Source organism: Panthera leo, chromosome A1 (genome assembly GCF_018350215.1).
Source record: "Panthera leo isolate Ple1 chromosome A1, P.leo_Ple1_pat1.1, whole genome shotgun sequence".
Taxonomy (NCBI): domain Eukaryota; kingdom Metazoa; phylum Chordata; class Mammalia; order Carnivora; family Felidae; genus Panthera; species Panthera leo.
The window spans coordinates 187,696,511-187,711,809 of NC_056679.1; the positions used below are offsets into that span (position 1 = coordinate 187,696,511).

At 42.4% G+C, this 15,299-nt stretch overlaps 1 protein-coding gene across 15 annotated transcripts in view; it reads left to right on the forward strand.

Annotated features, from left to right (window-relative positions):
* PWWP2A (PWWP domain containing 2A) overlaps positions 1-15,299 on the forward strand; it is a 128,239-nt gene that overhangs the window by 83,509 nt on the left and 29,431 nt on the right. For 10 of the 15 annotated variants that reach the window (XM_042947714.1, XM_042947739.1, XM_042947748.1 and 7 more), the window contains exon 1: positions 4,253-9,856. The exons of 1 other annotated variant lie outside the window; for it this stretch is intronic. In XM_042947714.1, coding sequence (XP_042803648.1) covers positions 9,273-9,856 — 584 coding nt within the window. In that variant the 5' untranslated portion in view covers positions 4,253-9,272. Of the gene's footprint in view, positions 1-4,252; positions 9,857-11,001; positions 14,791-15,299 lie in introns of those variants that run through there. 4 more of the 15 variants (XM_042947802.1, XM_042947811.1, XM_042947820.1 and 1 more) reach the window with 4 other exon arrangements.

Consider the following 15,299-nt stretch of genomic DNA (forward strand, 5'->3'; position numbering starts at 1 on the left):
AGGTTCACTGCCTGGTGGAGTGGGGAGGGGTCAGGAGCTATGCCACCTCCAATTCAGTGCACCCAACACCCAGGTCTCCGTTTCCCGAGGAGAACTCCTTATGAATCATTTAGAGTCCCTGAAAAACTCTTCTGGGACTTGCTTCTCGCCTTCACCCAGCATGCACACCAAAGTAAAATATGTTGTGTGTTGTGACCCAACGGAGAAGGGCAGGCTGCTGAAGCCTCTGGGATCTAGGATGCGGACTCTCTTATCCCTCCTCCCCATTAGCTCCTGGGCAACCCACTAAGGCCTGCTGCTCTGCACACCCTGTCCAGAGATTCCGTGTTTGGGAGGGAGGATGGCTCAGGTCATCCTGGGTGGCCCAGGTCCTGATTCCCCAGTTGGTGAGTTTCAGCCCACCTAAGGCTCTGTGCTGACAGCTGGGAGCCTGGAACCTGCTTCAGATTCTGTGCCAGTCTCTCTCTCTGCCCCTCCCCTGCTTGCACTCTGTCTCTTTCTCTCTCTCTAAAAAATAAATAAACAAACATTAAAACAAACAAAAAAAGGAATCCTCCTATTAAAAGACTATCCTAGCCTTTTTTAAAAAATTCACTTAGTTATATATTTATTTGCTGAAGTAAGGATTTAAACATTTCTTAAATACATGTGCATTATAGAAAAACGAGAAAATTAGGACAACTGGGACATGCAGATGAGCAAAAAGAAAAGAAAACCCACATTGATTCTACCCCCTGGAAATAACTATTCACTTGCCTAGTCATTTGTTTATGAATTCTACAAATGTTTTTTGAAAGCCTGCCATGTGCCAGGCACTGTGCTACACATGGGAGAGATGCAGTGATGAACAAGACAGACATCACAAGGGTCTTTTTTTTTTTTTTCCTAGGTATAGCTAGATACACATTCCTTCCTAAACCATGTGGGCTGTTTTTAAAACAAACAACTACAAATAAAACAGAGTAGGAATTTGGCATAAGAATGTACCAAAGCAGTTTAGACCTGTATTTGCATATGTAGTCAGAGCACTGGCTGGGGGTAAACACTGGAATAGCCCTAAAATAAATGCTAACACTAGTGCCTGGTCCCTGGCTTCTGGCTCAGAATTTACTTCGGATGAACCAAATGACTTCCATGCTCCCACCCAGGCCTCCAGACCTCTGGGAGGGATAATAAGAACTGTTACCACCTATAGACATGATCCAATTATTTATTTATTTATTTATTTATTTATTTATTTATTTTTAACACTTATTTATTTTTGAGACAGAGAGAGACAGAGCATGAACGGGGGAGGGGCAGAGAGAGAGGGAGACACAGAATCGGAAGCAGGCTCCAGGCTCCGAGCCATCGGCCCAGAGCCCGACGCGGGGCTCGAACTCACGGAGCGTGAGATCGTGACCTGAGCTGAAGTCGGACGCTTAACCGACTGAGCCACCCAGGTGCCCCACATGATCCAATTTAATGTAATCTTCACAGCAGCTATTTGAGGTAGAGATGATGATGATCATTCCTGTATTACAAACGAGGAAACTGAAACAGAGGTAAATAATGAGGACAGAGGAGCAATTCTATCAAAATGATCTGGGGGTTGTGGTTTCTCAAGATTGGCCCTCGTATCACATGTACCTCTTTAGCTGACGTTTCCACCTGTTTTTCAGAAATCTTCACATAAGGTCAGGAGCTCCTTGTAATCAATGAGCAAATAGGTATTGATCTCTGATGCCTATTTTTATTTTTTATTATTTTTTTATTTTTTTAGTGATCTCTGCACCCAATGTGGGGCTCAAACTCACAACCCCAAGATCAAGAGTTGCATGCTCTTCTGACTGAGCCATCCAGGCACCCCATCCAATACCTAGATGTGCCTCAGTATCCTAATCTGTAATGGTGATAATTATGGAATGTACCTAATTAGGATATAATATGGTTTAAGTGATTTCATGCCTGATAAGAAGTAAGCACATGATAGAGATTAAATACCATTACTTGGATAAGCACTAGTCTAAGGAAGCTATAAAATGAAATCTTTTTAAGAGTCTCATAATCTAAGGGGCACCTGGGTGGCTCAGTCTGTTCAGTGTCTGACTTCAGCCCTGGTCATGATCTTGTGGCTTGTGGGTTTGAGCCCCGCGTCGGGCTCTCTGCTGATAGCTCAGAGCCTAGAGCCTGCTTCAGATTCTGTCTCTCTCTCTCTCTCTCTCTCTCTCCCCCTCCCCCGCTCATGCTCTGTCTCTCTCTGTCAAAAATAAACATTTAAAAAAAATTTAAATAAACATTGAAAAAAAGAGAGTCTCATAATCTAAGACCTGCTACCTTTAAAATGATAGAAGAACCCAACTGAGAGAAATAATCAAATACATAAATGTTCTTAGAATTTTTTTTGAGAGGGTGGATACAATCAAGGTAGAATCTAAGGTCAGGTTTAACTTGTGGGCTTGCAACTGGAAGGCTGGACAAAAAATGCACACTGATATGCCTTTTATCCAAAAATCCTATCCTGGAGGATGGTGAAGGAAATAGAAGAAATAGCCAAGAGATCAAAGTTGCCAAGAGCACATCTTTGGAGACTCAGAGACCTGGTGCCCATCCTAATCCCATTTTCCAGCTTTAAAAGTTTTCTTTGACCTCTCCAAGGCTCCCTTTCCTTCTGGGTTCTTGCAAGGATCAGCATTCATTTCTGCAAGACACCCAGCATGAATCCTGGCCAACTATCTCCATTTGCCCAGGACTGTCCCACTTTTTTTTTTTAAATTTTTTTTTAACGTTTTATTTATTTTTGAGACAAGGAGAGACAGAGCATGAACAGGGGAGGGTCAGAGAGAGGGAGACACAGAATCTGAAACAGGCTCCAGGCTCTGAGCTGTCAGCACAGAGCCCGACGCGGGGCTCGAACTCACGGACCGCGAGATCATGACCTGAGCCGAAGTCGGCCGCTTAACCGACTGAGCCACCCAGGCGCCCCAGGACTGTCCCACTTTTAAGCTGAATGTCCTACATTCCAGAAAACCCTTCGGTCCAGGCAAACCAAGATGGTCAACATAGAACCACTCCCTCTAAAGCAGTGTCCTTGAAGTGCAATTTTAAGGAACTATGTTGACATGGCAGCTGTTGAAAATATACAAAGAAGGGAGGGGGAGCATGTGAAAAAACACCCAAGACTGTAGACGAAGATGTCTCAGGACAGTACCCACCTTTGATGTACTTATCCTCCCCAGGCTTACCTGGCTGCTGTCTCCATCTGGCACATAGGAGGTACGCACAGATCAATGATGGCTCTCCTTATAGGGACTGTTCTCAATATTAGGATTGACCTTTGTAATATGATGGCCTCTTCCACTGCCTATCTGAGGTGTGCATCTGTTACTAAGGGGCTGGTGGTATGGGATGTACAGCATCTACATAGAACAAGAGGCTTTAACACAGTCTGTGGATGAGTATGTGGGGTGGGGGAAGATTTAGGGAAATATCTCAAATATTTTTCATTTTCATTTTTTTAAATCTTAAAAATTTTTTTTAATGTTTATTTATTTTTTGAGAGAGAGAGAGAGAGACAGAGACAGAGACAGAGTGCTAGCTGGGGAGGGGCAGAGGGAGAGGGAGACACAGAATCTGAAGCAGGCTCCAGGCTTGGAGCTGTCAGCACAGAGCCCGACGCGGGGCTTGAACTCACAAACCGTGAGATCATGACCTGAACCGAAGTCAGACACTTAACCAACTGAGCCACCCGGGCACCTGTCATTTTTAAAAATCTTTAAAGGGCGCCTGGGTGGCTCAGTCGGTTAAGCGGCCGACTTTGGCTCAGGTCACGATCTCGTGGTCCGTGAGTTCGAGCCCCGCGTCAGGCTCTGTGCTGACAGCTCAGAGCCTGGAGCCTGTTTCAGATTCTGTGTCTCCCTCTCTCTGACCCTCCCCAGTTCATGCTCTGTCTCTCCCTGTCTCAAAAATAAATAAACATTAAAAAAAAAATTAAAAAAAAAATCTTTAAATTGTGTGGTAATCAGCTCCCAGTGATCCTTGCCTCTTGATACTCATGCTCTTGCATAATCTTCTCTCTTAGTGTTTGGGCTTGACCTACTGACTTGCTTCTTTTTTTTTTTTTTAAACACTTATTCATTTTTGGAGACACAGAGTGAGATAGGGCGTGAGAGGGGGTGGGGCAGAGAGAGTCGGGGGGGGGGGGGGGGGACACAGAATCCGAAGCAGGCTCCAGACCCTGAGCTGTCAGCACGGAGCCCGACACGGGGCTCAAACCCACGAAACACAAGATCATGATCTGAGCCAAAGTTGGATGCTTAACCCACTGAGTCACCCAAGCACCCCTTGACCTACAGACTTGCTTCTGAATAGACCATAGCACAAGTGATGAGATGCCTATTCTGAGATTAGGCTATAAATGACTGTGACTTCTCTATTGCTTGCTCCATTTTTCTCTGATGAAGCAAACTGTAAATCATGAACTGTCCTATGGACAGGCCCATGTGACAAAGAGGTGAAGGCAGCCTCTAGCCAACAGCAATGAAGGAATTGACTCCTCCAAGAATCATGTTAGTGAGCTTGGAAGTAGGCCCTTCCCTAATCTAGCTTTCAGGTGAGATTGCAGCCCCTGTTGGCATCTTGGTTACGTTTTAAGAGAGACCCTAAACAAAGGATCCAACTAAGCTATGCCTGAATTTCTGCCCAGAGGCACTGTGATAAAATACATGTATGATGTTTAAGACACTAGCAGTAATAGATAACTAATATAAATCTATATACAGAAAAGCACACATAAGTGCATGGCTTGATGAACTTTTATAAACTGAACATTCCTGTGAAACAAGTAGGTAGATGAAGAAACAGAAACTTATCAGAATCCTAGAAAACCCTACTCATATTAGCTTGTAGTAGTCATTAGCTGAACTGTCCTGTTCCCCTTCCCTGGTCAAAAATAACCTCTATCCTGACTTCTGAGAGCATACATTTGCTTTGCTTGTTTTGGTACCTTATGTGAATGGACTCATACAATATGTAAAATATCTTTTTTTGAGCAGATTCTCAGAGAGATCCCTTGATACATTTAGAACCACTGAGATGCATGGAAAGAGAGCCAATGATTGATATGTTTGTCACTAGTTATCAATCACTGTCTTGATCTGAGAGTAGGTGATTTGATTTTAGAAGAGAAATATTGGTTACTGGACAGAAATCGTTCTAGAAAAGGAGGAGCAATTCATTCAGTGACCATGGTTTTGCAGCCATGTTCAGTGAGTTAGTTCCTTTTGTGGTGGGTCTCTGCTCCCCGTGCTATTTTTTGTCTATAATTTGATTTCCTGAGAAACCAAGCCCGGAAAAAAATAACCACAATTAGCCATATTTAAAACTCTCCATGAACCAACACCCCAGTGTTTGGGGTTTTATTTAGTCTTTCACAAGGTTGGTTAGTGGGAGTCAGAGCCCCTAGAATATGATTAACACCAGATGTAATAAGACTGAATATCTAAGGGCACCTGGCTGGCTCAGTTGGAAGAGCATCCAACTCTTAATCTTGGGGTTGTAAATTTGAGTCCCACATTGTGTACAGAGATTACTAAAGAAAATAAATAATGCTTTTAAAAAAAGACTGAATTTCTAGATCTAGTTGCTAATAATAATGGCAGTGTGCTTACTATGATTTAGGTTCTATGTTAAACACTTTACATATATCACTTAAAAACAAGCACACCCTTATGTAGTTATTATTTAGATATTTTGTAAATGAGGAAACAGAGATTAATCAACTAGCCTAAGATCATGCCCAGATCATATAGCTAGTCAGAGGCCAACTGGGGAGTCACATACAGTTTCATTCACTTCCACTTTGAGTTTTTAGCTACTGAACTGTAGTACCCCACAGAGCTCAAGATCAAAGTCTTCTTGTGACAGTGAAGATCCACTTGAGTAGTCAGCTATGTTCCTTATCCCTGCCATTTATCTGTCCATCCATTCAGTGATCTGTTTAATCACCATTTATCTACCTGCTATGGTCTGAATGTTTGTGTCCCTCCAAAATTCATATGTTGAAATCCTAAACCCTCATGTTGATGGTATTAACAAATGGGGGTCTTTGGAAGGTGATTAGGTCATGAGGGTGGGACCCTCATGAATGAGAGAAGTAAAAGAGGCCCAAGAGAGCTCCCTTGTCCCTTCCTACCATGCGAGTATATCAGAAGTCTGCAACCTGGAAGAGGGCTATCACCCAAACCATGGTGGCACCCTGAGCTTGTACTTCCAGTCTCCAGAACTGTAGGAAATACATTTCTGTTGTTTGTAAGCTACCCAGTCTGTGGCATTTTGTTCTAGAAGACTGAATGGATTAAGACATCATCCAACTTTTCAACCATCCATCCAACCCTCATCCATTCATCTAACCATCCATCTAATCTCAGATACCATGTGGCTATCCATTCCATAAACACCAAGGGCTTCTTCTATGCTGATTCTATGCCAGGAAGAGGCTGAATGCAGGGTTGACTAGGATACAACAGCTTAGGTTCCCAATAGACTTGAAACTCCCTGAGGGTAGAATCTCTTGTTTTTATATCTTCAGTACATAAAATATGATTTGGCTCTATATTCCTTTCCAATCTTATTTCACCAAGCTATGTTCTTGCTCATTCCTCTTCAACAATACTGGTCTCTTTCTGTTTCTGGAATGAATTAAGCCCCCTTTGGCCTAAGGACTTCAGCAATTGCTGAAGTCATACAACAGTCAATAACTGGCTCTGTCTTATCCTTTGCATTTTAGTTAAAATGTCTTATCACCAGAGGGACTTTTTCTGACCACCTTATCTAAAGAAGACACTCTCTGCCCCTCTGCTAGAAATGATTGCTTATCACTCATCCTGTTTTTTTTTATGGCATTTCTCACAATCTGTAATCATCTTGTTTACTCATTGCTTATTTTCTAACTCCCTAATTAGAAAAATAAGCCCCAGGAGGCCAGGCATTAAGTTTCTTATGTTCTTTCTACATGCCTTCGGCCTGGTAAGCCCAGTAACCGGCACATAGTAGGTCTTCAATATTTATTTGTTGAATAAATGGATGAAAGATCTTCCCAGTATTAACAAGCTTGAGGAGTACTACAAAACAAACCTGAAAGATAGAGGAGGAACAGAGAGGGCCTTGACAGACAAGCAGAAGGGGTTACGCTTGATGTGAACATAGAGACCCAGTAGAGGCTCTTGGGTTGCAGGATGAAAACGGTGATTTAGAGGGAGGACTTGGTATGCGGCAGTCTGCCATAAATGCTTAATTTAAGCGATTCACTGCAGCATCCTGCGATGAATTACTGTAAGAGTTAATCAGGTCCTAGGACCTGAGCTGCATTTTTTTTCTTCTGAGAGGTTATACAGTGTGGGAACTCAGCATGGATCTAGGAGTTTTATAGAATTATATGTAATACTTAATTGACTATAGTGAATTATAGACCAAGTGGTCATGGTGAAAACCCTGTAAGGTGGGATCCATGTCTGTTTACTGCAGGCATCTGGCCTGCAGGAGATAAATTATTTGTTCAATGAATGAGTGGAATAGTCGTGCACCTTGGCAGAGGTGTGTTAGATTGGACCTGCTGTTAGGCGTGTGACCTCTGAGATCTTTAACCTGGCTAAGGGTCAGTTTTCTCATCTGGAAAAGAGGGAGAGGATTTAATTCACAGGATTTTAAATGAGAGCTTATGGGAAAAATCTCTGACACAGACTGGACAGTCAGTAATTTCATTTCCTTCTGCTACTTTGGAGATGCTAAACCTGCCCTGACTAGGATTTCCTATTGGCTTTTCCCAAGAGCCCCGTGACTTGAAATAGAACATATGGTGATATTTAGTTTTTTCCATTTTTGGTCCTTTTCAATGTAAAATTGGAATTTTGTCTCTGAAATTTACTAGCTGAGTGACCTCTTTGTGCTTCAATTTATCTCTAAAATGGGTGTAATAGTACCTACTTCATAGAAGTAGCATAAGGCTTAAATGAGATGCTATATTAAGGGTTTGTACTAGGGCCTGGTACACAGGTGCTCAATAATTGTTAGCTATGATTATTTAGAATTTCATTTTTTTACTCCCCTTAATACTGTCAACTTTTCTTTCCTCCCTCTGTTGGCAATCGCAGTGCCTACAACCTCTTCTGGAGAATAGGCTGATTCTGTGGTGCAATCTGAAATAAATGGCTTCAGTAGATTCTTCTAGACATAACAAATGAAGAGACTTAAAACAGGAAGAGCGTTAAGGTGGGAGCATTAGGACACTGAAAAGAGTTTTTGAGCCTGTGGCAGAGAGACCAGGAAAGAAAAAGGTTTAAGCAAGGAACCAGGTGCGTCCACTTTCCAGTGAATTTGGAGACAGCAAACAATGTTCACATGTAAGCCCCTAAATGCCTCAGGACTGCTCTTTGGAACATTCATCAGCTGAACACAGTGTGCATGGTGTCCCTCCTCTTTTCATTAGCATTTTCCTACTTTGAAATAAGTAGGTGCATTGTTCCTAGAAAGTGGAGAGAAGTCAAGGAAAACACTCCTGTGTGTGGGCTGGAGTGTCTGTCACGGGGTTATGGAGAATGTCTTGACATCATTCTATCTCCAACACCTAGCACGGTTCCTACCCTAGTAGGAGCTCAAAACATGTTTGAAGAATTATTTTCAAACTTTAGATGGCCTTCCAAAGAAGCTTGTCGTGCGTACACGCGGCCGCAAGCAGGTCCGCGCCTAGAAATAACATTTATTCTAAGGGCCTCCGCGCAGGGATTCTTGGGAAGCTGTTCCCCTCGCATACTCCCCTTACTCCTCCCCTCGGTCGCCTTTGAAAGAACTAGCACGCTACGTGATTCTCTCCTTTATCCCACCTCTGAAAGCCTGACTGATAATGGGCAAGAGCGTAGACCAACCATAAAACTTTAGTTCCTCTTCCAGCCAATAGAAAGAGGCGACAAGTATGTGGCTCAGCTTTTGTGACTTCCCTCGTCCCCTCACTCCTCCTCTAAGATTCAACATTTGACAACTCATCCCGCCAATGAGAAGTTCCTACTCTGCATGGAGGGGAGGGACTGACTGGGTGATAGACGCCTGCACCTGGCCAATGGAGTATCACAAGTGCGGGAGGGGTATAGGGCGCAACCAATGGCGCGGTGCCAATAACGAGCAGCAGAGAAAGGGCGGGACGAAACTGTTCAAGGGAGGGAGGGGAAGGCCCAGGGAACCAAGCAGCGCTGCTGCCGCCGCTGCAGCCCGAGCTGGAGGAGGGAGAAGCCAGGAAGAAAATGGCGGCCGTGGCTGCAGAGGCGGCAGCGACTGCAGCGTCCCCCGGGGAGGGGGGCGCCGGCGAGGCCGAGCCGGAGATGGAGCCCATCCCCGGCAGCGAGGCTGGCACTGACCCCCTCCCGGTCACGGCGACTGAAGCATCTGTGCCGGACGGCGAGGCCGACGGGCAGCAGTCTTCTCCCCAGGCCGACGAGCCGCCGCTCCCGCCGCCACCGCCGCCGCCGGGGGAGCTCTCCCGCAGCCCGGAGGCGGCGGGGCCAGAGCTGGAAGCTGAGGAGAAGCTGCCCGCTCGGGTGGCGGAGCCGGCGGCAGCAGCGCCTCAGGGAGGGCCCGAGCTTCCACCTTCCCCTGCACCGCAGCCCGAGCAGCCCCCCGCTCCCGAGGAGCGCCAGGAACCGCCGCTGCCCCAGCCCGCAGCCCCGGCGCTCGTGCCGCCGGCGGGCGGGGACTCCGCGGTGTCGCAGCTGATTCCCGGCTCGGAGGTGCGGGTCACGCTGGACCACATCATTGAGGACGCGCTCGTCGTGTCGTTCCGTCTAGGGGAGAAGCTCTTCTCCGGTGTCCTCATGGATCTGTCCAAAAGGTACTGCGCCCGCCCCAGCACGCCCCCAGGCCCGCTTGGTCCCTAGGGAGGGAGCGAGCCGGGACGACCCCTGCATCCCCGGCTCCCGCCGCCTGCACGCCCTCGGGTCCCGTGCGGCGCGGGGCGCGCGCTCCGAGTGGGGCATCAGCGCGAGCCCGGGAGAGGGCGGTCCCTGCCCCAGGTGGGCGCCTGCGAGGGCAGGTGTGTCACCAGGTGGGGACGCGGGTGCCTGACGGGCTCGCGGAGCTCATCCCTCACCCCCGAGCTCCGTCCCTGACGTGGCCCTGGTGTACCCCCTCTGGGGGCTGGTGGGTTAACGCGAAATGCGGGAGTTTTGCGGAGAACCTGGTGCGGGGGTGGGGGGACGTTGCTTGTGGGACACTTTTCTTCTTAACCTTTAACGAGGTTGAAGAAAGGGGTTGTGCGTTGGGGTCCCCAGAAGGTTAACTGTCACTCCTTATAGGGGGAAGAGTATTTGTTAGAAATGAACCTCCAGACTGTTTTTCTTACTGTTAGAACTAATTCTCACTAGATAACTGTGCAATAGGGAAGCACATTTGTCTAATTGAAGTGATGGTTTTAAGAAAAGCCTAAAGAAGAGAGATTTTTTTTTTTACCCTGTAATATCAAGATGGTGTGGTATAAAACTGTTCAAATATTGACTTCTAATACTGTAGATATAGTATAAATTTATGTATTAAGGGCAAGAAGGTTGAGTTCACCCATAAGCCTTTGTCTTAGTCATTTTCATCTCTGATTTAAAATGTTTAAGGGCATTGCTTTAAACAGGTAAAGTAGGTATTCTAAGTCTAGAGTAAAGTTAATCTTTTTATTCTCTTCTTTTGCAGATATGAAGTGCAGAGACTCCCATTCACGGCTCTCCATTCTGTTTCCTGCAACAGCACACACTCTGATGGGTATCTCACCTGTTTGGAAATGGCTTATTTTAATATGTTTTATTTTAAATTTCTTGTCCTCCCATCAAGATACCAGAGTCCTTTTCCTATTTGGGAGAAAAAAAAAAAAAAACCATTTAAAATACTGAAAGCGCTTGTAAAAAAAAAAAAAAAAAAAAGAAATGTTGAAGTAGGGTGTTTGGGCAGGGGGGAAGATGGGAGCCGGAGCCTTTACAATTAATTACTTCTGTACATTGTGTAATCTCAAATTTTTTTTTTTTTCTTTTTTTGAGAATTTTGGATTAGGACTTTTTGCACTTTTGTTTTCATAGTTAGAAAGCAGAATAAGACCAGTGTGCTTTCTACTGATGTGTTTAATAGTGAAGGAGAGAGACTCAGTAGTGTGTATGCTATTGAATCAAACAGAAATGAAGGCCAGTGATTGTGTGAGAATCTGGATTTCAAATCTGCAAAAGGAAGGTGCAAAAAGGTAAGTTGTTCCTGGCAATGGAATGGATAGTGCTTTTCTCTGTTGAGGTGCTCATGGTGTTGGTATTTTATTTTAAAAAATTTTCTTTGATAGGAAATTGCAATTTGTTGTTTGAGTTCTACTTTGCTAACCATGCTTCTTATAGACAGCAATTTCTTTGCTTGAAGGAGGTATTTTTATTGCAAACCTTTTGCATTTTAATGTTTTAAAGTGAAAGGATTCTGTCATTGAAGTTTTTTTTTAAAAGGTCGTTAAGGAAACCATATCAGCCTTTCAACAAATACTTATTGAACACATCTGTGACTAAGGCACCTCTTAGTGTTTTGAATGTTATGAGATACAGTCCCTGCCTTCTGGAAGCTTATATATGGGAGGTAGCCGTTGTGGAATTGGTGAGGAAATAACAGAGTTTTTAAAATTTAGCACTTGAAGGAATTATTATTGGACAAATGATTGACTAGTTGGGTATCTCTTTTTCATAATATAATTTGGAAAAATGGATCTGTCCATATATTTTGTAATCTGTGCTTTACCTTGATTGCATACTTGCATGTGCAGTTTGGGGTTAACTGATGATCCAGGAGATAGTGTTCATAGATTATACCATGACTGTAGTAATCAGCTGCTTTAAAAACAGTTTGTATCCTATTTGAATTGGCTGTTTAATTAAACCTTTGGCTAAAAATAACAAGAACTTCCTATTGAGTGCTTATTATGTACCAGGCATTGTACCACTTGCTTTAGTCTTTATAACTCTGGTGGTATTTTTCATTTATATAGGAGGAAATTGAAGTTCATTTAATTTGGCCAGTCAGTGCGCCTATGGCAAAGTAAGGATTCAAGTGTAGGTTGATCTGATTCTGAAGCCTATACATTTTCTATTTTCATATTAGACAGTTGGGCTGGCAAATTTTCTTTTAAACAGTAAGTAAAGAATTGCAGATTTCTGAAATTTAGTGCCTATCTTGATTTCAGTAGTTATATGGGATAATACAGAGGGTATGAGTGTTGGAGCCAAGCAGATTCTTCAGTCAAGTAATAGCATGAGACCCTTCTGCTCTGCACCTTCCCCATTTCCTTAGCTGTAAATTGCAGAACACAAAGCAGTCTCTGAAGTCTTGGTTCTTGTTCAAGGAGACAGTCAGGAAAGAATTACATTTGGGAGACTCCTAAGTGCCTCAATGTATGTGCATGGTTTTCTTCAATCTTTAAAAGGGCCAGTTAATGCTTTTGATTATTTTATTCTGACATATGAATGGTACAGAAATGTCTTTTAACGTTGGAAGAGTTGTTCACTGTGTAGAAAAGTGTTCAGTCCTAGTGTACAGCTTTTCATATATATGGATTGATCCGGAGTCTGCTTTTGTAAGCATTTGATGTTCTTCACCCTCCTGTCATTGTATTATTTTTTGCCTTATTTTTAGTTATTTGATTGAAGAACACATTTTTGAGGAGAATCTTTTTTGTGGAGAAAAGGAATAGGACACATGTGATTGAAAAAGAAAAAAGAAAGTGGTAGTACCACTTACTGAAAAGTAGATTGATCTGGGCAGAGTGTCAGAGTAATTGGGGTCTGACTCCTGGTGCCAGGCTTTCTAGTTAGCACTGTAACTTTGGGCAAATCTTTATGCTTCTTTGGGCTCCAGTCTGTAGTCTGTGAGGCTAATTCATTTTGACTTTAGGCAGCTCACAAACCCAAACATTAAACAAACTTCATGCCTCAGTTTATGTATTTTTGTAAAATAAATAGGGTGACCAGGAGGTCTGGTTTTCCTGTACCACCCCAGTTTGATTACTTCCTCCTCATATCTTCAAAGTAGCTTGCTTTGGCTACTATTTAAATGACATGGTCACCCTAAAAATGAAGATACTTGAATATCTGGTTAAAAACTGCTTTTATGTAGCTTAGGATTTATGAAACTGAATACCCTTTAAGGCATTCTTTAGTTTATTCTAGGTTCCTCCACTGTTGTTTTATACCCAGCTCTCTTAGGTAGTTTAAATTACATGCCTACTTCTGATTTCATTAGCAATATGTAATGACAATAATCTAATACTAGCAGATAAAAATAATCAACTAACCCACAAATTCAGTTTGGTTTTCTTACTCCCTTTTCTTCCTTAACCTTAAGCTTTTGAAATTTTGACATAAGTACATTTGTTTCATTTAGCATTATATAATAAGCATTCCTTCAGGTTGCTAAACTGTCTTAGTGATTATTTTAGACAGAATAATAAATCAGTGGTTGTACCATAATTTTGTTTTGTATTTTATTATGGGAAATGAACCTCCTTGTACGTATCATTCTTGCTTTGACGTTTATCAATTCTTAGTCACACTCCTTCATCATATGCCCACCTCCACTGGATTATTTTGAAGCAAATTCTAAACCTATTTCTTTACCATAAGAATTTTGGTATAGATCTCTGAAAAGATAAGGACTTTAAAACCATAATTGTACTGTTGTTACCACAGCCCAAATAATGGCAGCAGTTCCTTTCTATTATCCTGTGGCCAGTCAGTGTAAAAATTTCATAGTGCATCTCAAAATTAACATCTCAGTATCTAAGTTTTGTTCAAATTAGGATCCAAATAAAGTTTATACTTAGTAATTGGTTGATGAGTTTCATAAGTTTTTCTTTGGTAGTTCTCTTCAATTTATTCCCTTGCAGTTTATTTGTTAAACTGTTGACTTTGGCAGAACTTTCCACATTCTGGATTTTTTTGCAGTTGCATCCCATTGGATGAATTTTCATGATTTTTAAAAGTAGTTCTTTTCCTTCAGGGGCAAACTGAAGGTGCAACAGCCAGAGTCCCCTGAGGACCTCTTTCGAAAGCCTCTCTTCCCTAGTTTGGGTCAGTAGAAATGATACAGGTATCACTTGCCTGCTTGCACACTGTAGACCTATCGCTTAAACACACTTCCAACTTTAATAACTCCAAATATAGAAAAATTTAACCAGTGAAGATTTTCTGCAGAGGGCAAAAGGCTGCAGCCCCAGTTTCTGAAAACGTAGTTTCAGCCTTCTCAATCCCTACCTGAAGGAACAGTGTATACCGGGACCTATGGTTTCTAACTACACAGAGGGATCATTTAAATTGTTTATTACTGCTCTCCACATCTTAAAAAGTAGTTCTAAAGCTACTTTGAAATCCTGAAAAATCTCTCTGAATTCCATTTTATTTGATCTGATATGAATTAAGGAGTCATGAAGTAAATGTTTATGCCTAAAAACCCTGTGCATTTTAATTTTGTGGTACATGCTTATTAAAAGTTGCAGCTAGTTACGTTTTAGACTTGACCTTTTACAAATATTGACTTGTGTGTGTCTATGGGGTACTGTTGCATTAAAAAGAATTGAGGTGATTTCTTTAAAAAACTTCAGATTTCACTAAGTTCTTAAAACAGTTTGTAGAAAATTTATTTGTTTTTTTTAAGGAAATATAAACCAAGACAATGATTTTCTTTCTTTACAGAGACCATGAAACGTATGGTGCAATAGCTCTACTTTTGGTGGGAAAAATATACAGCCATTCTGGTGAAGCAGTGAGTAGTGGTATTAGTAGCTTATATTAAGCATCCAGGTTGAGAATTTAGGTCCTGAAGTAGTATGCTTGAATGCTTGTGTTGAGTTGTACATATTTAAAACACTTAAATTTTTATTTTATTTATTTTTTTTTTGGTGATTATACTGCTTATATCCCAAGGTGTTGATAAAAGGTTCCCATAGTAAGATAGCACAGAGGCAAGTGCCAACTACTTTCTGACCCAGACAGTTTTAGGACACCCACTACTAAATCAATATATATGTTGTATTGAGAGTGCGCTCTTCCATAGCATGTTGGACTGCAAGGATTTTCTTTTTAAGAGGTGATAATTGTTGGACATTAAAAACCTAGTTTGAGTGTAAAGAATCCTGTAACATCATGCTATTAAAAACAGATTTTAAAGCTAAATTTTATAAACTAGATAAACTAGATGTAGACACAAACTATGCCAGGCATGTTTTATTGGACTTGGGGTTTCTAATGAGGCTAATTTTCAGCCTTTTATAT